Here is an 18651-nt window from a genome sequence, read left to right on the forward strand (position 1 = left end):
GATCAGAGACATCACAAACCCTGGCACCTGGGAGACAACACACCAATCGAGTGTCTCTCATTCCCACAAAAAAAACTGATGAAGGATTAAGCCAAATGTTGACTCTCTTACTCCTCAAATGCTGCCTGACTTGCTGTGCTGTTTCCAGCGCCACACTTTATCGACTCTGACTTCTTCAGCTTTGGCAGTCCTCAGTGATAAGTTTCTCAACTCTATTCTTTCATCCCTTTGACAATGAGGCACAGTGGTTAGCACTGCTACCTCACAGCGCCAGGGATCCAGGTTCGATTCCAACCTCAGACAACTGTCTGTGCGGAGTTTGCACATTCTCCCCATGTCTGCGTGGGTTTCCTCCAAGTGCTCTGATTTCCTCCCACATTCCAAAGATGTGCAGGTCAGTGCATTGGCCATACTAAATTGTCCATAGTGTTAGGTGGATTAGTCATGGGTAAATGTAGGGGAATGGTTGGGTTGCTCTTCGGAGGGTCGGTGTGAACTTGTTGGGTGAAAGGACTTGTTTCCACACTGTAGAGAATCACCTCGCATTTATCTAAATTAAACTTCTCAGGCCATTGGCCCATCTAATCAAGATCCCATGTAATCTGATGGAACCTTTTTCGCTGTCCACTACACTCCAATTTTGGTGTCATCTGCAAACTTACTAACTATACATATTATGCTCACATCCAAATCATTTATATAAATGATGAAAAGTAGTGGATTCAGCACCGATCCATGTGGCACTCCACTGGTCACAGACCTTCAGTCTGAAAAACAACTCTCCATCACCACCACTACCACTGTCATCTACATTTGAGCCAATTCTGTACCAAATGGCTAGTTCTCCCTGTATTACATGAGATCTAACCTTGCTAACCAGTCTCCCATAGGGAACCTTGTCGAACACCTTACTGAAGTCCATATAGACCACGTCCACCTCTCTGCCCTTATCAATCCCCTTTGTTACTTCTTCAAAAAACTCAATCTAGGCATGATTTCCCTCGCACAAAGCCATGTTGACTGTCCCTAATCAGTCCTTGCTTTTCCAAACACATGTACACCCTGTCCCTCAGGATTCCCTCCAACAACTTGCCCACCACCAATGTAAGGCTCACTGGTCTATAGTTCCCTGGCTTGTCCTTATCACCCTTCTTAAACAGTGGCACCACGTTAGCCAACCTCCAGTCTTCTGGTACCTCACCTGTGACTATCGATGATACAAAAATCTCTGCAAGGGACCTAGCAATCACTTCCCTAGCTTCCCACAGAACTCTAGGGTATACCTGATCAGGTCCTGGGGATTTATCCACTTTTATGTGTTTCAAGACATCCAGCACTTCCTCCTTTGTAATATGGACATTTTTCAAGATGTCATCATCTATTTCCCTACATTCTATATCTGCCATGTCCTTTTTCACAGTAAACACTGATGCAAAATACTCGTTTAGTATCTCCCCCATCTCCTGCGGCTCCACACAAAGGCTGCCTTGCTGGTCTTTGAGGGGCCCTATTCTCTCCCTAGTTACCCTTTTGTCCTTAATGTATTTGTAAAAACCCTTTGGATTCTCCTTAACTCTGTTTGCCAAAGCTATCTCATGTCTCCTTTTTGCCCTCCTGATTTCCTTCTTAAAGTACACTCCTACTACCTTTACACTCTTCTTAGGATTCACTGGATCCATCTTGTCATATGCTTCCTTCTTTTTCTTAACCAAATCCTCAATTTCTTTAGTCATCCAGCATTCCCTACACCTACCAGCCTTTCCTTTCACTCTAACAGAATATACTGTCTCTGGACCCTCGTTATCTCATTTGTGAAGGATTCCCATTTTCCAGCCGTCCCTTTAACTGCTAACATCTGCCCCCAATCAGCTTTTGAAAATTCTTGCCTAATACTGTCAAAATTAGCCTTCCTCCAATTAAGAACTTGAACTTTTAGATCTAGTCTATTCTTTTCCATCACTATTTTCAAACTAAGAGAATTATGGTCGCTGGCCCGAAAGTGCTCCCCAATTGACACCTCAGTCACCTGCCCTGCCTTATTTCCCAAGAGTAAGTCAAGTGTTACACCTTCTCTAGTATGTGCAGCCACATATTGAATCAGAAAATGTTCTTGTACACACTTAAATTCCTCTCCATCTAAATCCTTAACACTAGGCAGTTCCAGTCTATGAAAGTTAAAATCCCCTACCACAACCACTCTATTATTTTTACAGATAGCTGAGATCTCCTTTCAAATTTGTTTCTCAATTTTCCTCTATTAGGGTTCTATAATACACCCCAATAAAGAGTACATCCCTTTTTTATTTCTCAGTTTAACCCAAATAACTTCCCTGGATGTATTTCTGGGAATATCCTCCCTCAGTACAGCTGTAATGCTATCCCTTATCAAAAATGCCAGTCCCCTCCCATCTTGCCTCCCTTTCTGTCCTTCCTGTAGGATTTGTATCCTGGAACATTAAGCTGCCAGTCCTGTCCATCCCTGAGCCATGTTTCTGTAATTGCTATGATATCCCAGTCCCATGTTCCTAACCATGCCCTGAGTTCATCTGCCTTCCCTGCTGGGCCTCTTGCATTGAAATAAATGCAGTTTAATTTATGAGTCCTACCTCGTTCTCTGCTTTGCCCCTGTCTGCCCTGACTGTTGTCTTGCTTCTTTTCCTATGATAACATCCTTTGGCTCTCCTTGGTCTAATCTGCTCATTACTTCCTCAAAGAATTCTAGCAGATTTGTCAGACATGCCCTACCCTTGATGAAACCGTGCTGGCTTTGCCTTATTTTACCACACACTTTCAAATATTCAGAAATCACATCCTTCACAATGGATTCCAGGATCTTATCCATGTGTGAGGTTGGGCTAATTAGTCTGTAATTTTCCAGCTTTTGCCTTACTCCCTCTTTAAACAGGGATGTCACGTTAGCGATTTCCCAGTCTTCTGGGACTCTCCCTGATTACAATGAGTCCTGAAAGATCACCGTTAGTGCCTCCACTATCTCTTCAGCTATCTCCCTTAGAATTCTGGGATGTAGTCCATCTGGTCTAGGTGATTTATTCGGTTTTTCCAGCACCTTCTACTTGGTGATGGACACCATACTCAGCTCTGCCCCCTCAATCTCTTGAATCTTTGGGATATTACTCATGTCTTACACCATGAAGACTGGTGCAAAGTTCCTCAGCCAAATCCTTGTTCCCCACTATTATCTCTCCAGCAGCCCAGTGTCCACTTTTGCCTCTCTTTTGCCCTTTATATATCGAAAGAAACTTTTACAGTCTTCTTTTATATTACTGGCTAGCTTATCCTCCTATTTAATCTTCTACCTCCTTATTTCTTTCGTCGTTGCCTTCTGTTGGTCTTTGTAAGCTTCCCAATCCTCCGGTTTCCCATTGCTCTTCACCACATTATATTCTTTCTCTTTTGCTTTTATGCCATGCCTGACTTCCCTAGTTGGCCACGGTTGCCTCATCCTCCCTGTACCATGCTGCTTTAACCTCGGGATGAATCTCTGCTGTGTCTCCTGAATTACTCCCAGAAATTCCTGTCATTACTGTTCCACTGTCTTTACTGCTTGGCTCCTCTCCCAGTCAATTCTACCCAGCTCCTCCCTCATGCCTCGGTAGTATCCTATATTCAGCTGTAATACCTCTGATTCTATTTTCTCCCTCTCAAATTGCAGAGTAGATTCTATCATATCATTGCCTCCTAAGAGTTCCTTCACCATAAGCTCCCGTATCAAGTCTGCCTCATTGAACAACACTAAATCCAGTATTGCCTGTTCCCTAGTGGGTTTCACCACAGACTGCTCCAAAAAGCCATCTCATAGACATTTCTCAAATTCCTTTTCTTGCAATCCACTACCAACCTGATATTCCCAGTCCACCTGCATATTCAAATCCCCCATGACCTCTGTAACTTCATCTTTCCTACACATCTTTTCTATCACCTGGTGTATCTTGAGCCCCAGATCCTGACTACTATTTGGAGGCTTAGCAGATTTTGAGAAGATTTGTAGCTCAGGTTGAGGTTCTGGATGTAGTTTTGCTCACTGAGCGAGAAGGTTTGTTTTCAGATGTTTCATCACCATACGAGTGATGGTGATGAAACATCATCAGTGAGCCTCCGGATGAAGCACTGGTGGAATGATATGCTTTCTATTTATGTGTTTGGGGTTCCTTGGGCTGGTGATGTCATTTCCTGTGGTGACACAATTTCCTGTTGTGATATCATTTCCGGTTATTTTTCTCAGGGAGTGGTAAATGGGATCCAAGTCAATGTGTTTGTTAATAGAGTTCCGATTGGAATGCCAATCTTCTAAGAATTCTTGTGTGTGTCTCTGTTTGGCTGGATGTTGTTGTCCCAGTTGAACTGGTGTCCTTTCTTATACAGATGTAAGGGTGCTAGTGAGAGTGGGTCATGTCTTTTTGTGGCTAGTTGATGTTCGTGTATCCTGGTGATGAGTTTTCTCCAATGAAGTGTTTGTTACAGTTCTTGCAAGGTATTTTGCAAATGACATCAGTTTTGCTTGTTGTCTGTATAGGGTCTTTCAAATTCATTAGCTGCTGTTTTAGTGTGTTATTGGCTTTGTGGGCTACCATGATGCCAAGACGTCTGAGTAATCTGGCAGACATTCCTGAGATGTGGCTAGGATGTGTTTTGTCTGCTTGTTTGGGTTTGTTGCTGAGGAATTGGCGGACTGTGTTCATTGGGTTCCCATTCTTTTTGAATACATGGTATAGGTGATTTTCCTCTGCTTTGCAAAGTTCGTCCGTGCTGCAGTGTGGGTTGGCTCATTGAAATAATGTTCTGATGCAGCTTTGTTTGTGGGTGTTGAGATGTTTGCTTCTGTAGTTCAGTATTTGGTCCATATGTGTTTGTTTTCCTGTAGATGCTGGTTTGAAGTTCTGCATTGGCTGTTCGCTCTACTGTGACATCTAGGAATGGCAGTTTGTTGTTGTTTTCTTCCTCTTTAATGAATTTTATGCTAGTAAGGGTATTATTGAAGGTTTCCTCTAATTTATTTTGTTTAGTGATGACAAAGGTGTCATCCACGTAGTGGACCCAAAGTTTGGGTTGGATGGTTGGCAGAGTTTGTTCGAGTCTCTGCATTACTGCCTCTGCTGAGAACCTTGATATCAGAGATCCCATGGGTGTTCCATTGATTTGACTGTAGGTGAAGTGAAGTGGGTGGTAAGGCGTAGGTCCATTATCTTGACGATATTGTCCTTGTTGATGAAGTTAGTGGTGTTTGATGTTTGTGTCTTGGGGTCTTCTAATGGTGTAGTCAGTGTTTCCTTGGCCAGGTTAATGTTGATTGATGTAAACAGGGATGTTACATCAAAGGACACCATTATTTCATCCTCTTCTATCTTAGTGTCTTTGAGGGTCTTCAGGAATTCTTGGGTGGAGTGGATGGAGTGGTGTGAGTCTTCTACTAAGTGTTTTAGTCTTTGGTGTAGCTCCTTGGCCAGGTAAGTTGGTGTTCCAGGTAGCGAGACTATGGGTCTGAGGGGGGTGGGGGCTCCTGGTTTGTGAATTTTGGGTAATCTGTAGAAGCGTGGTGTGTTGAATCCATCTAGTTTCATTTTTTGGAAGTCGGACTTATTTATTTCTCCAGATTTCTGAAGTTTTTTGAGTTGACTAGGGAAACACATCCATCCTATGACAAGCCAAACAGAGGCACACACGAGAATTGCTCGAAGCATGGCATTCCAACTGGAACTCTAAGGACAAACACATTGGCTTGGATCCTATTTACTACCCCCTGTGAAAAATAACAGGAAATCCCGTCACCACAGGACGCTCCCATCACCAACCCAAGAAAACCCAACACACAAATAGAAAGTGGGCCATGCCACCAGTGCTTCATCCGGAGGCTCACTGAAGATGTTACCTAGTATCATGTTACCTAGATGTTACCAAAGCATCTAAAACGAACCTTCTAGCTCAGCAAGCAAACCTACAACCAGATTTGGAGGCTTGTACCTAACTTTGTCGTTCCTCAACTCTATCCACACAGATTTACACCATCTGACCCTACGTTGTTTCTTACTATTGATTTAATTTCATTTCTTACCAATAAGGCAACCTCACTTCCTCTGCCCACCTGCCTGTCATTTTGACAGAATGCATATCTTTGAATATTCAGCTCCCAATCCTGATCCCTTTGCAGCCACATCTCTGTGATGCCCACCTCTTCATAACAGAATTTTGATCTGAGCCACAAACTTATTTACTTTATTCCTAATACTGCGTTCAGATAGAACACCTTCAGTCCTGTATTAATTGTCCCTCTTTTCATTGTCATTCATTTGTCGAGTGTGCTTAAAGTTTGATTGCTAACCCTTTCCAAACATTGTCGTATTTGTGTCTGTGCTGGAGATTTTAATGATATTTCCTGAGTCCTGCACTCTTCCTTAAACTTGGGTTTTCTAATTTCCCCTGTAACTAAACCCTCCCCCATGCCCATTTAGTTTAAAGCCCTGACGACAGTCCTAGTTATGTGATTTGGTCAGACTCTGGTCCCAGCATGGTTCAGATGAAGAACATCCCAACGGAACAGGTCCCTTCTTCCCCAGTACTGATGCCAATGTCCCATGAATCCCATTTCTCCCACACCAATGGGAGAAATGGGATTCATGGGAGCCATGCATTTACCTGCTTATCTTATTGATGCTGTTTCAATTTGCTTTTGGCTCTGATAGTAATCCAGAGATTATTACCTTTGTGGTTCTGCTTTTCAAATTAACTCCAGCTGTTCATATTCCATTAGCGGAACCTCTGTCCTAGTTTTATCTTTGTCATCGGTACGTATGTGGACCTTGCCTTCGGTTACTGAGCTCTCAACATTGAACATTTCCCCCAACCTCACTGTCTTTTTCCTTCATTTGTCCTGATACTCATTTTATGTAACTCAGTGTCATTTTTTGTTAACATTCCTGTGTCGTGCTCAGGAAATTTTAGTCTATTAAAAGAGCTGCAATATGTGCACATCATTAAAATCATCTGTTTTGCTTGTATTGTTGATCACCCTTTTGATCAGTGTGAACATCGCTTTCCCACAACATATGTTCTCCACCAGACCAAATCCCCTTCAACTATGTGAGGGAAATAGCCGAGACCCTAACTGCTTTTATGTTGTGTCCTACATGTAATTTGATTGGTTTTAGGCAAAACATATTTATTTTTAGCACCATACAGGCCCTTCAGCCCTCGATGTTGTGCTGATCCTCTAAGATCAAACTAACCTACATACCCTTCATTTTATAATCATCCATGTGCCTATCCAAGAGTCGCTTAAACATTCCTAATATATCTGACTCAACTACCACAACACTGTGTAAAGAACCAACCTCTCCTAAACCTGCTTTGAAACACCTGAAAATTATGCCCCTTCATGATAGCCATTTCCGCCTTGGGAAAAAGCCTTTGGCTATCCACTCTATCTGTGCCTTGTACACCCCTAACTTGTACACCCCTATCATCCTTCTTCACTCCAATGAGAAAAGCTCTAGCTCCCTCAACCTTACTTCATAAGACAATCACTCCAGTCCAGGCAGGATCCTGGTAAATCTCCTTTGCATCCTCTGTAAAGCTTTCACATCCTTGCTATAATGAGGCGACCAGAACTGAACACAATATTCCAAGTGTGGCCTAACCAGGGCTTTATAGAGTGGCAGCATAACCTCGTGGCTCTTAAACGCAATCCCTCTGCTAATGAAAGCCAGCACAGCATATGCCTTTAACAACCCTATCAATTTGGGTGGCAACTTTGAGGGATCTATGGATGTGGACCCCAAGATCCCCCTGCAAACTTACTAACCCACCCTTCCACTTCCTCAATCAAAGTATTCATTAAGGACCTCCCCTACCTCCTCCAACTCCAGGCGCAAGTTCCCACCACTATCTCTGATTGGCCCTACCCTCACTCCGGCCATCCTCTTGCTCCTCACGTAAGTGTAGAATGCCTTGGGGTTTTCCTTAATCCTACCCACCAAGGCTTTATCAATGCTCCCTTCTAGCCCTAAGTCCATTCTTCAGTTGCTACTTCGTAATCCTCTAGAGCCCTGTCTGATCCTTGTTTCCTCAACCTTAAGTAAGCTTCCTTCTTCCTCTTGACTAGATGTTCCACATCTCTTGTCATCCAAGGTTCCTTCACCCTACCATCCCTTCCTTGCCTCAGTGGGACAAACCTAACCAGCACTCGCAGCAGGTGCTCCCTAAACAACCTCCACATTTCTGTCGCATATTTCCTTGAGAAAATGTCTTCCCAATTTATGCTCCACAGTTCCTGCCTAATAACATTGTCATTCACCCTCCCCCAATTAAATACTTTCCCGTACCATCTGATCCTTTCCCTCTCCATGACTATAGCAAAGGTCAGGGAGTTGTGATCACTATCACCGAAATGCTCTCCCACCAAGGGATCTGACATCTGACCTGGTTTGTTGCCAAGCACCAAATCCAATATGGCCTCCGCTCTAGTCGGCTTATCTACATATTGAGTCAGGAATCCTTCCTGGACACACCTGACAAAATCTGTTCCATTCAATATTGGGGAAGTTGAAGTCACCCATAGCAATAACTCTGTTGCATCTGCACCATTCCAAGATCTACTATCCAATCTGTTCTTCCATCCCTCTGTTGCTATTGGGGGGGGTCTATAGAAAACTCTGAATAAGGTGACTACTCCTTTCCTGTTTCTGACTTTCACCCATATACCTCCCTCCCTATTCCCTTTGAAACATCTAAACCCTGGAACATTCAACAACCATTCCTGTGCCTGTGATATCCAAGTCTCCGTAATGGCCACAGCATCGTAGCTCCAAGTACCAATCCATGCTTTTATGTTCATCACCCTTATTCCTGACACTTTTTTGCATTAAAATAGACACACTTCAACCCATCACACTAACTGCAACTTTGCTCTATCAACTGTCTATCCTTCCTCACAAGACTCTCTGCACTCTGTTGCCTGTTCACCAGCTTTCATCCATAGCTCTGGTTCCCATCCCCCTGCCAAACTAGTTTCAACTCTCCCGAAGAGATCTAGCAAACATCCTGCCCAGGATAGTGATGTTCTGGTTCAGATGCAACCCGTTCTCCAGTACAGGTCCCACCTTCCCCAGAAGATGATCCACATATATAAAGCCCTCCGTCCAATACCAGCTCTGCAGCTATGTGTTCAGCTGCACTTGCTCTCTATTCCTAGCCTCACTCACCCATGGCACTGATAGCAATCCTGAGATTACTACTCTACTCATCCTGTCTTTTAGCTTCCAACCTAACCCCCTGTATTCACTTTTCAGGTCCTCATCCCTTTTCCTAGCTATGTCATTGCTCCCCCTCCCCCTCAATTATATCCTATATTATCTTTATTCGCATTATCTGAAATGTGTTTACCCACCCCAATAGTGCCAATTATTGAAAATGTTCACGTGACTCTCCAGTACAGTGGTCAAGCTCTGAGCTATTTCTGTCAGGCCTCAGTCTTTGATTAATTGGGTGTCTTGAATCTCTAGTCTCTTTCTTAAAATGTTCTTAACCTGTGATCTTCAGGTTTGTAGAGTTAACAATCAAAGCTCCTGGATTGAATGCTATAGCAGCATCATCTATCAGGTCACATTTTGATCTGTTCTTTCTGCACAGTCACCATGTCCACCATTCAGCTGAGCTTATTCTATCATTAAACAGCCCATTAAGGTCTTGTAAACTGCTCAAATAAATTCAAGCAACTTTGGGCAATTGATGGTGCAGATTATCATGCAAAATCTTTTCATCATTAATTAACACTTGTTAATTTTCCAATAGCTTAGTTACATTTAGGAACTTAAGAGTAGACTCAGTCTCTTGGAATGTTGAAAAATTGTGTACAGCTCTAGTTGCCAAACCAGAAACATGAGGCGGCTTTGGAGAGGGTAGAGAAACAGTTTACCAGGGCGTTGCCTGGTTTGGAGAGTATTAGGTATGAGGAGAGCATTGAAGAATGAGAGCGACCTGATAGAGGTTTATAAACTCGTGAGAGGCATGGATAGAATGGATACTTAGAGCCTTTTCCCCAGGATAGCAATGTCAATTACTGGCAACATAGAAGTAAGGTAAAAGAAGTTTAAAGGAGCTGTGAGAAGCAAGTTTTTTACACAGAGTGCCTGGAATTCACCTGCCACAGGAAGTGGTGGAAGCAGATACAATAAAAATATTTAAGAAGTCTTCATAATATGGCAAGGAATACAGAGATAAGGACCAAGTGGAAGAAAAGGGTTTTTAGTTTACCCATTTGTCAGTATAGTCTGGTGGGCCAAAGATAATGTTCCAGTGCTGTATTGTTCTTTGTTCTTCAAAGGATTCCCACCAATCATCCATATATGTCAAACGTCACTTGCTCTCCAACTGTTAGCTTGAATATCACATGCGTTGAAGTGGGCATTGCTGTGTTTTAATATAGTCCATCCATAGTGTGGGTATATGTTGGGTGATATTCCTCAGTCCCTCTGCTAGGAACATTAATTGGTGGGGCAAACAACATTCTGTAAATTAAATAAATAAGTGGTCATCGGTGTGAGCTTGTTCAGCAAGACAGAATAAAAACTTAATTGTTCCCAACATCCTATTCCTTTTCTGTCTATGTGATGTTTTGGACCAGGCCCGACCCCTCAAAACATTTATAAGCAGGTAACCCAGACCGTAACTTTGCTATTTGTTTTAGGTAAGTGTCCAGTGAATGTTTGTGGAGTGAATTATCTGGTCTGACTGCCAAGTTTTAAACAACAGAATTATTTACAAAATTACAGAATGAAACACAAAGATCAGAAAATAGAATACCGGATAACTTATCCTATCCAAAAACCGGACAGAAACCAATTTAATGGCGCTGTTCCGAAAATACTTGCAACAGTCCCACTATACACATCCTAGCACAAAGAGTGAAAATGAAACAAATCAGGGGTTAACAAGCGTGAAGTTAGAGAGAGAGAGAGGACCCGGCTGGACCAGCCCCAGCAGCTTTTCTTCACACACTGCTGCTGAACTGAATTACAAACTCTCATCTAAACCGACCAGACAGCTCCTGGCGTTGATTATACCGGGTTTTTAAAGACATGAAAGCCTTAGGCCGGAGCCATTATCTGTTAGGGGTAAATAAAAAGGGCCCCAATAAACCTTTCAAACCCAGCCTAGTTGAAGCCTGGCCAATTACTCCCCTCTCTGAAAAAAAACTCAACTGCACAGTAACCTTGTAAAAGGACCCGCTTTGGGACAGTGAGAACGTGTAGTATTAATCATTATTACCTGGCATGGACCCATCTACCTAGATGCAAACCTTCTCTCCCACAGTGGCTACCTCAACTTGTTCTGCCTTCACCTCTGTCTTTATATCCTGCAGAATTTGTTGACGTCCTGTCGCAGCTAACTGCATGTGGCTGACGCACAAACAAAACTAAAGAACTGCGGGTTCTGGCGAGCTGAATCAAAAAAAAGCATAAATTGCTGGAGAAACTCAGAGGTATGAATGAAGAGGACGTTAACTCTGCTGTCTTCCCACAGATGTTACAAGACCTGCTGAGTCTCGCTAGTAATTCCTGTTGTTCCGAGATACTTGGTCTTTCTTGCTGGCATCAATGCTACCTGCTCCTCACTCCTACTGCTGTTCATTTTCACGGGGCAGGAGCCGCGTCCTCCCTGGCTCCAGCTTAATTCTCCAGTTTAATGGACTCTGCCACCTTATTTTGTTTTTTCTTCCCCTGCTGCCTCTAATGAACAGCAGTGTAACATTTGCTCATTTCCAATTTGCTGGAACTGTACAGAATCTAGAGAATTCCATCCTCTAGGAGCGAGTCACTCTTATCTGTCCAACAGCCAGAGGCTGCGGTTCCCCATTCCCGCCTGTCCCTGAGCACTCACCCTCTCTCACATCTCTCTGGGAATGCGCGACATTCTGTGCAGTGAAAACGCGGATTGCCTGGATGGAGAAAATGCTCCAAATAACCTGGAAAAGGTTGGTCACTAAAGAGACATAAATGAAGACAGTGAAATTATTGGGAACAATTCGGGAAATCTTTGGTGTGCATTACTGAGAAAGCTCCGCCCCGCCCAACTGTTCGAATCTACAGGCCTGCTGTCCACTGTCTGAGAGCCTTCTATATTTAAACATCAGTTCTCATTCTCCGAACAGGCTACATTCCTAATCCATATATGTCCAGCTTTGTGCCTGCAGCCCGCAGTAATGCAGAATTCCCAGATACTGTAGTTCACTTGTAGTCCCAGTCTGGGTTCCAAACGTTCCTTTACGATGCTACTTACAGAATTAAACCGAGAGTGTCTGCTTCACATTTTCTCCTTCTTAGACAAGGAGAGCAGGAAAGCTTTGTCGAGAACTTGCCAAGTGCTCTATGAGGTCTTTCACGATCCAGCTCTATGGTCTCTACTGTCCTTCTGTTCTCCATCTGAACTGAAGAGGGATAACTTCCTGCTGAGCCCCGCGTTACGCTCGCTGTCCATCTGCTGGCATTCAAGTCGGGTGAAAATCTGTAACATTGAGTACTGGAAGAAGAGCAGTTTCCAGCGAGACATCTGCAGCCAGCATCAATATCTTGTCACCAACTTCTTAACTGAAACAACGAACAGGTTTGTGAGAGGCAAGCATGGTTGGTGCTGAGCAATAAAGAAATAAAGTTTATTTCTTTATTGGTAGTCAAGTGAAAAACAACATTGTGGCAGTGATCTGTCCAGGAAAGTTTCAGGGGAGGTGATAATGTCCCAGGTAACCGGAGGCTTATGCTCTGGGTGCATGTGATAGATTGTGAAATTTGAATAACCTTGAATATAAAAGCTAGTCTAATGGGTGACACGCAACTGCTGTCAATTGCCATAAAAAGCAGAGACATGGAGAAACTCAGCTGGTCTGGCAGCATGTGTGAAACAGAGAAACAGTTAACAGTTCAAGTCCAAATAGTCACATCAGACTCAAAACATGTTTCTCTGTGTTCCAGATTTCCAGCATCCACAATATTTTGCTTTAATCTAATATCTTTTAGGGTAGAAAATCTGCTGTCCTTACCTGGTCTGGATTCCAGATCCTGCAGCAATGTTGGTGACTCCGAGCAGTGACTCTGCAATGGTGTAGCAGTTGTGTAGACTGCTACAGAAAAGTCAAAAAGGAACAAATACAGATGGACTACTTGGCATCAGCAGAGACACCAGAAACAAATATGGCAAACACAGCCCTGTCAATTCTGCAGAATCCCCCTTCAGATGCTGATGCAGTCTATGTCCAAATGCAGCCAAACCTGGACAATATCCAGGCTTGGCAGTGGCAAGTAACATTTGTGTCAGACAATGATAAACAGTGGCCGATACCAAGAGAATCTATCCATCAATTACTGTATCCCCTACTATCAAAATCCTGACCATTTCCATTGACCAGAAAGTGAACTGGACTCACCATTGGGGTGGCACAGTGGCTCAGTGGTTAACACTGCTGCCTCACAACACCAGGGACCCAGGTTCAGTTGACTTGAGTGACTGTCTGGAATTTGCACATTCCATCTGCATGGGTTTCCTCCCACAACCCAAAGATATGCAGGCCAGATGGATTAGCCATGGGAAATATGGGTTATAGAGATAGGGTGAGAGGCTGAATTGGGTGGGATGCTGTTTGGAGGGTTGGTGCAGACTTGATGGGCCAAAAGGCAGTGAAGGGATTCTGTGATATAAATACAGCAGCTGCAATAACAGGCTAGAAACCCAGAATCTTGCTACGAGTAATTCATCTCCTGACTCCCCAGTGCCTGCCCTGCATGAGTGCAGTTTGAACAACACTCAAAAAGCTTGACACCATCCAGGACAAAGCAACTGCTTGATTGGAACTACACTGGACCCTTCACCACCAACACGTATTAGCAGCACTGTGTACTATCGACAAGAGATATTGCAGAAATTCACCAGAGTCTTAGCACCTTTCAAATTTCCAACATTTGTCATCTCAAACAAGTTATCGATGCACAAATCAATTACTTCCAGGTTTCTCTTCAAAGCCATATGCTATCTTGATTAGGAATGATTTTTTAAAAAATAATTTGTGAGATGTGGACATCGCTGGCTGGTCAACGTTTATTGCATGTTCCTAGTTGCTCTTGAGAAGGTGGTGGTAGGTTGCCATTCCTTCATTAGATTAGATTACTTACAGTGTGGAAACAGGCCCTTCGGCCCAACAAGTCCACACCGACCCGCCGAAGCGCAACCCACCCATACCCCTACATTTACCCCTTATTACCTAACACTAAGGGCAATTTAGCATGGCCAATTCACCTAACCTGCACATCTTTGGACTGTGGGAGGAAACCGGAGCACCCGGAGGAAACCCACGCAGACACGGGGAGAACGTGCAAACTCCACACAGTCAGTCGCCTGAGTCGGGAATTGAACCCGGGTCTCTGGCGCTGTGAGGCAGCAGTGCTAACCACTGTGCCACTGTGCCCCCTGTTACTGAGTCAATGCCCAACACCTAATGGACTGCATCAGTTCAAGAAGGCAGCTCACAACACCTTCTGTAGGGTAACCAGGGATGGGCCATAAATGCTGATCCAGCCAGTGACACCCACATTCCAGGAATGTAAAACATGAAAGGTCCTCTGCTCATTTCTCTTGGCTTCTCCTCTATTACCCCAATTTAAACCTCACTTTTCTTTTCTCTTTCCTCATTTTCACCAAGTTTGAGAAGCTCATGATTGGGAAGTTCATGAATCTCTTTATCATCAAGTTTGAAACCATCCATTCAGCTGCTTCACTCCCTTTCCCATCGTTTTTAGGCTAAACTTTGCCTTTGCATTCTTTTCAAATTTTTTTCTTATCTAGAGTTCCCAAATTCTGTTTTATCTCTTTCCTAAGTCCATTTTATTCATAAATTATTCTTTCCAGCCAGGTTCCTGCTGACCATTGACCAAGCACTCTTGATCCAAGCTTAATCCTATTGAAGGTTAACTCATGTGAGTTATTTAATTAAGAATGGGGGGCTGTTAGAAGCTTTGCACGAGCAGTTGAGACAGAACACATCTTGAGTGAGAGATGTATATAAATGAGGAACAATGGCTGAGAATAATTAATATTATTTGACATGAAGCATTTTCCAAAGGTTTAATTTGAAGGGGTAAGTCATTGGCAGGGGAGCTCAAAGCTCCTTCTATTCTACATGGGAAGTTAGGAACATTTCCAGGGCCACGGGCAGGAAGTGGCTCCAGTTACAGCTCCTGGAGAGCTGTAATTTAGGAAATAAGTTATAAATTAGGTTCTCAGATAAAAGGATCTCATGATTTCTACCACTGCCCAGTGCTAGTCAATGCTCTTTATAATTTTATATAACTCAATCATGTACACTCTTCAATCTCCTCTGCTCTAAAGAATTTAACCCCAGTCTGTCCAATCTGTTTTTGTAACTGAAACACTCCAGCCCAAGCAAAATCTTAGTAAATCCCTTCTGCACCCTCTCCTGTGCAGTCACATCCCTCCTAGAATGTGGATTCCAGACCTGCATACTAATTGTGAACTAACAAATGTTTTGTATATTTTGGCATAACATCCCTGGTCTTAAACTCTGTCTTTCTCACTATTTAACACTCCACCAATTTGTGTTCCATTTGCGAATTTACTGTTCAACCTTGCTAGATTCAAATCTAATTTATGTAAACTACAATCAGTAAGGGCCTCAACACTGTTCCTTTTAGGTGACCCCATTGAGCACAGGCACCTTGGCCATCTCCTTCTGCTTCCTTCCACTCAGTTAGTTATGGATCCAATTTGCCAAATTTCATTGAATCCCAAGGACTTTTACCTTTGCTATCAGTTTTATATGCAGGAATTTTCAAAAGCATTGCTGAAGTCCAAATAGAGGGCATCAGAAGCATTACCCTCGTCTACACACCTGGTCACCTATTTGAAAAATTCAATCAAGTTGATTAGACATGATCTCCCTGAACAAAATAATGCTGACTGGTCTTCATTAATCCCTGCCTCTCCAAATGCAGATTTATTCTGCCCCTCAGAATTGCTTCCAATAGTTTCCAATAATCTAACTGGTGTTACACAGACTGGCAAGCATTTTCCTGGTTTATCCCTTGCTCCTTCTGAGATAAGGTACACATGCTTTTGGAAGGACAGGGTTTGATTTGAGTAGTCTGCATTGCTTTCTGCATGGGAGATCATTCCTCACAAATTTGTTTGAGTTCTTTGATTAAGGTTGACGAGGGCATGGCAGTAGATGTAATCTATATGGATTTCAGTAAGGCCCTTGATTAGGTTCCACATGGTAAGCTGCTCTGGAAGGTTAAATCATGTAGAGTCCAGGGTGAGCTGGCAAATTGAATACATTATTTCCTTGATTGTAGGTAATAGTTGAAAGGATGCTTGTCGGACTGAAGGCCTGTAACTAGTGAAGTGCCTCAGGGGTCGGTGCTGGGCCCATTGCTGTTTGTTATCCATGTCAATGATTTGGATGAGAATGTGCAAGGCACGATTAGAAAGTTTGCAGATGAGGTATGATGGACAGTGGACAGGCATTGAGTATAGAAGTTGGGAAGTTATGTTACGATTGTACAGGACATTGGTGAGGCTGCACTTGGAGTGTTGTGTACAGTTTTGGTCACCTTGTTATAGGAAGGATGTTATTAAACTGGAAAGAGTGCAGAAGAAATTTACAATGATATTGCCAGAACCAACCAGAGATTGGACAAGCCTGGAGTCAGAGGAGGTAGGGGAGGTCCTTAATGAATACTTTGCTTCAGTAGTCACTAGTGAGAGGGATCTTGTCGTTCATGAAGACAGTATGAACAGGTTGACGTTAAGAAGGAGGATGTACTGGAAAGTTTGAAAAACATGATAAAAAGTCCCCTCTTCCAGATGGGATATACCCAAGGTAGCGAGGGAAGCGAGGGAAGAGATGATCTTTGGCAAAGATCTTTGTGTCCTCACTGTCCACTGGAGTAGTGCCAGATGATTGGGAGGGTGGCAAATGTTCAAAAAAGGGAACAGGGATAACCCTGAGAATTAAAGACCAGACAGTCTTATATCAGTAATGGGCAAATTATTGTAGAGGATTCTGAGAGACAGGATTTATGATTATTTGGAAAAGCATAGCTTGATTGGAGAGAGTCAGCATGACTTTGTGAGGGGTATTGAATTCTTTGAGGAAATGACAAAACACATTGATGAAGGTAGAGCAGTGAACGTAATGTGTATAAATTTTAGCAAGATAAGGTTCCCCATGGTCGGCTCATTCAGAAAGTAAGGAGGCACGAGATACATGGAAATTTGACTGTCTGGATACAGAATCGGCTGGCCCATAGACAACAGAGTGTGGTAGTTGATGGTGCTTGGAGCTTGGTGACCAGTGGTGTTCTGCAGGGATCTGTTTCTGGGATCTCTGCTCTTTGTGATTTTTATAAATGACTTGGATGACGAAGTGGAAGGGTGGGTTAGTAAGTTTGTCAATGACACAAAGGTTTTGGAAAGTGTAGATAGTGTGGAGGGCTGTTGTAGGTTGTAACAGGATGCAGAGCTGAGCTTAGAGGTGGCAGATTGAGAACAACCTGGAAAAGTGTGGAATGATTTATTTTGAAATGTCAAATTCAATTGCAGATTACAGAGTGTAAGGCAGGATTCTTGTCAGTGTGGAGGAACAGAGGGATATTGGGGTCTATGTCCATAGATCCCTCAGAGTTGCCACCCAATTTGATAGGTTGTTAAGAAGGCATATGGTGTGACTTTCATTAGGAGGTTGATTGAGTTTAAGAGCCGTGAGGACATGCTACAACTCTATAAAGCCCTGGTTAAACCACACTTGGAATATTGTGTTCAGTTCTGGTCACCTCATTATAGGAAGTTTGTGAAAGGTTTAGAGAGGATGCAGAGGAGATTTACCAGGATGCTGCCTGGACTGGAATGCATATCTTATGAAGAAAGCTTGAGAGATCTAGGGCTTTTCTTATTGGAGTGAAGAGGGATGAGAGGTAACTTAATACAGGTGTACAAGATGATGAGAAGCATAGATAGAATGGTTAGCCAGAGAGTTTTTCCCAGGGCGGAAACGTCTATCATGAGGGGTCATAATTTTACGGTGATTGGAGGAAGGTTTGGGGAGATATCAGACATAGGTTCTTTACTCAGAAAGTGGTGGGTGCGTGGAATGCATAGCCAGCAGCGGTAGTAGAGTCAGATACATTTAAGTGACTCTTGGATAGGCACATTGAAGACAGTACAATGAAGTGTTATAGACAATATGTCTATTGGTGCAGGAGTAGGCCATTCTGCCCTTCGAGCCTGCACCACCATTCATTATGATCATGGCTGATCATCCTTAATCAGTATCCTGTTCCTGCCTTATCTCCATAACCCTTGATTCCACTATCCTTGAGAGTCTATCCAACTCTTTCTTAAACAAATCCAGAGACTGGGCCTCCACTGTGTTCTGGGGCAGAGTATTCCACACAGCCACCAATCTCTGGGTGAAGACGTTTCTCCTCATCTCTGTCCTAAATGGCCTACCCCTTATTTTTAAGCTGTGTCCTCTGGTTCGGGACTCACCCATCAGCGGAAACATGTTTCCTGCCTCCAGAGTGTCCAATCCTTTAATAATCTTATATGTCTCAATCAGATCCCCTCTCAGTCTTC

At 43.2% G+C, this 18651-nt stretch overlaps 1 protein-coding gene across 1 annotated transcript in view; it reads left to right on the plus strand.

Annotated features, from left to right (window-relative positions):
• Window positions 1-12280: 12280 nt before the first annotated feature.
• The window catches only part of fbxl22 (F-box and leucine-rich repeat protein 22), a 49986-nt gene continuing 43615 nt past the window's right edge, over window positions 12281-18651 (plus strand). The window contains exon 1 of the mRNA XM_043680134.1: window positions 12281-12615. Within this exon, the coding sequence (XP_043536069.1) occupies window positions 12281-12615 (335 nt within the window). The remainder of the gene's footprint in view (window positions 12616-18651) is intronic.

This window comes from Chiloscyllium plagiosum, chromosome 40 (assembly GCF_004010195.1).
Source record: "Chiloscyllium plagiosum isolate BGI_BamShark_2017 chromosome 40, ASM401019v2, whole genome shotgun sequence".
In the NCBI taxonomy this organism is placed as follows: Eukaryota; Metazoa; Chordata; class Chondrichthyes; order Orectolobiformes; family Hemiscylliidae; genus Chiloscyllium; species Chiloscyllium plagiosum.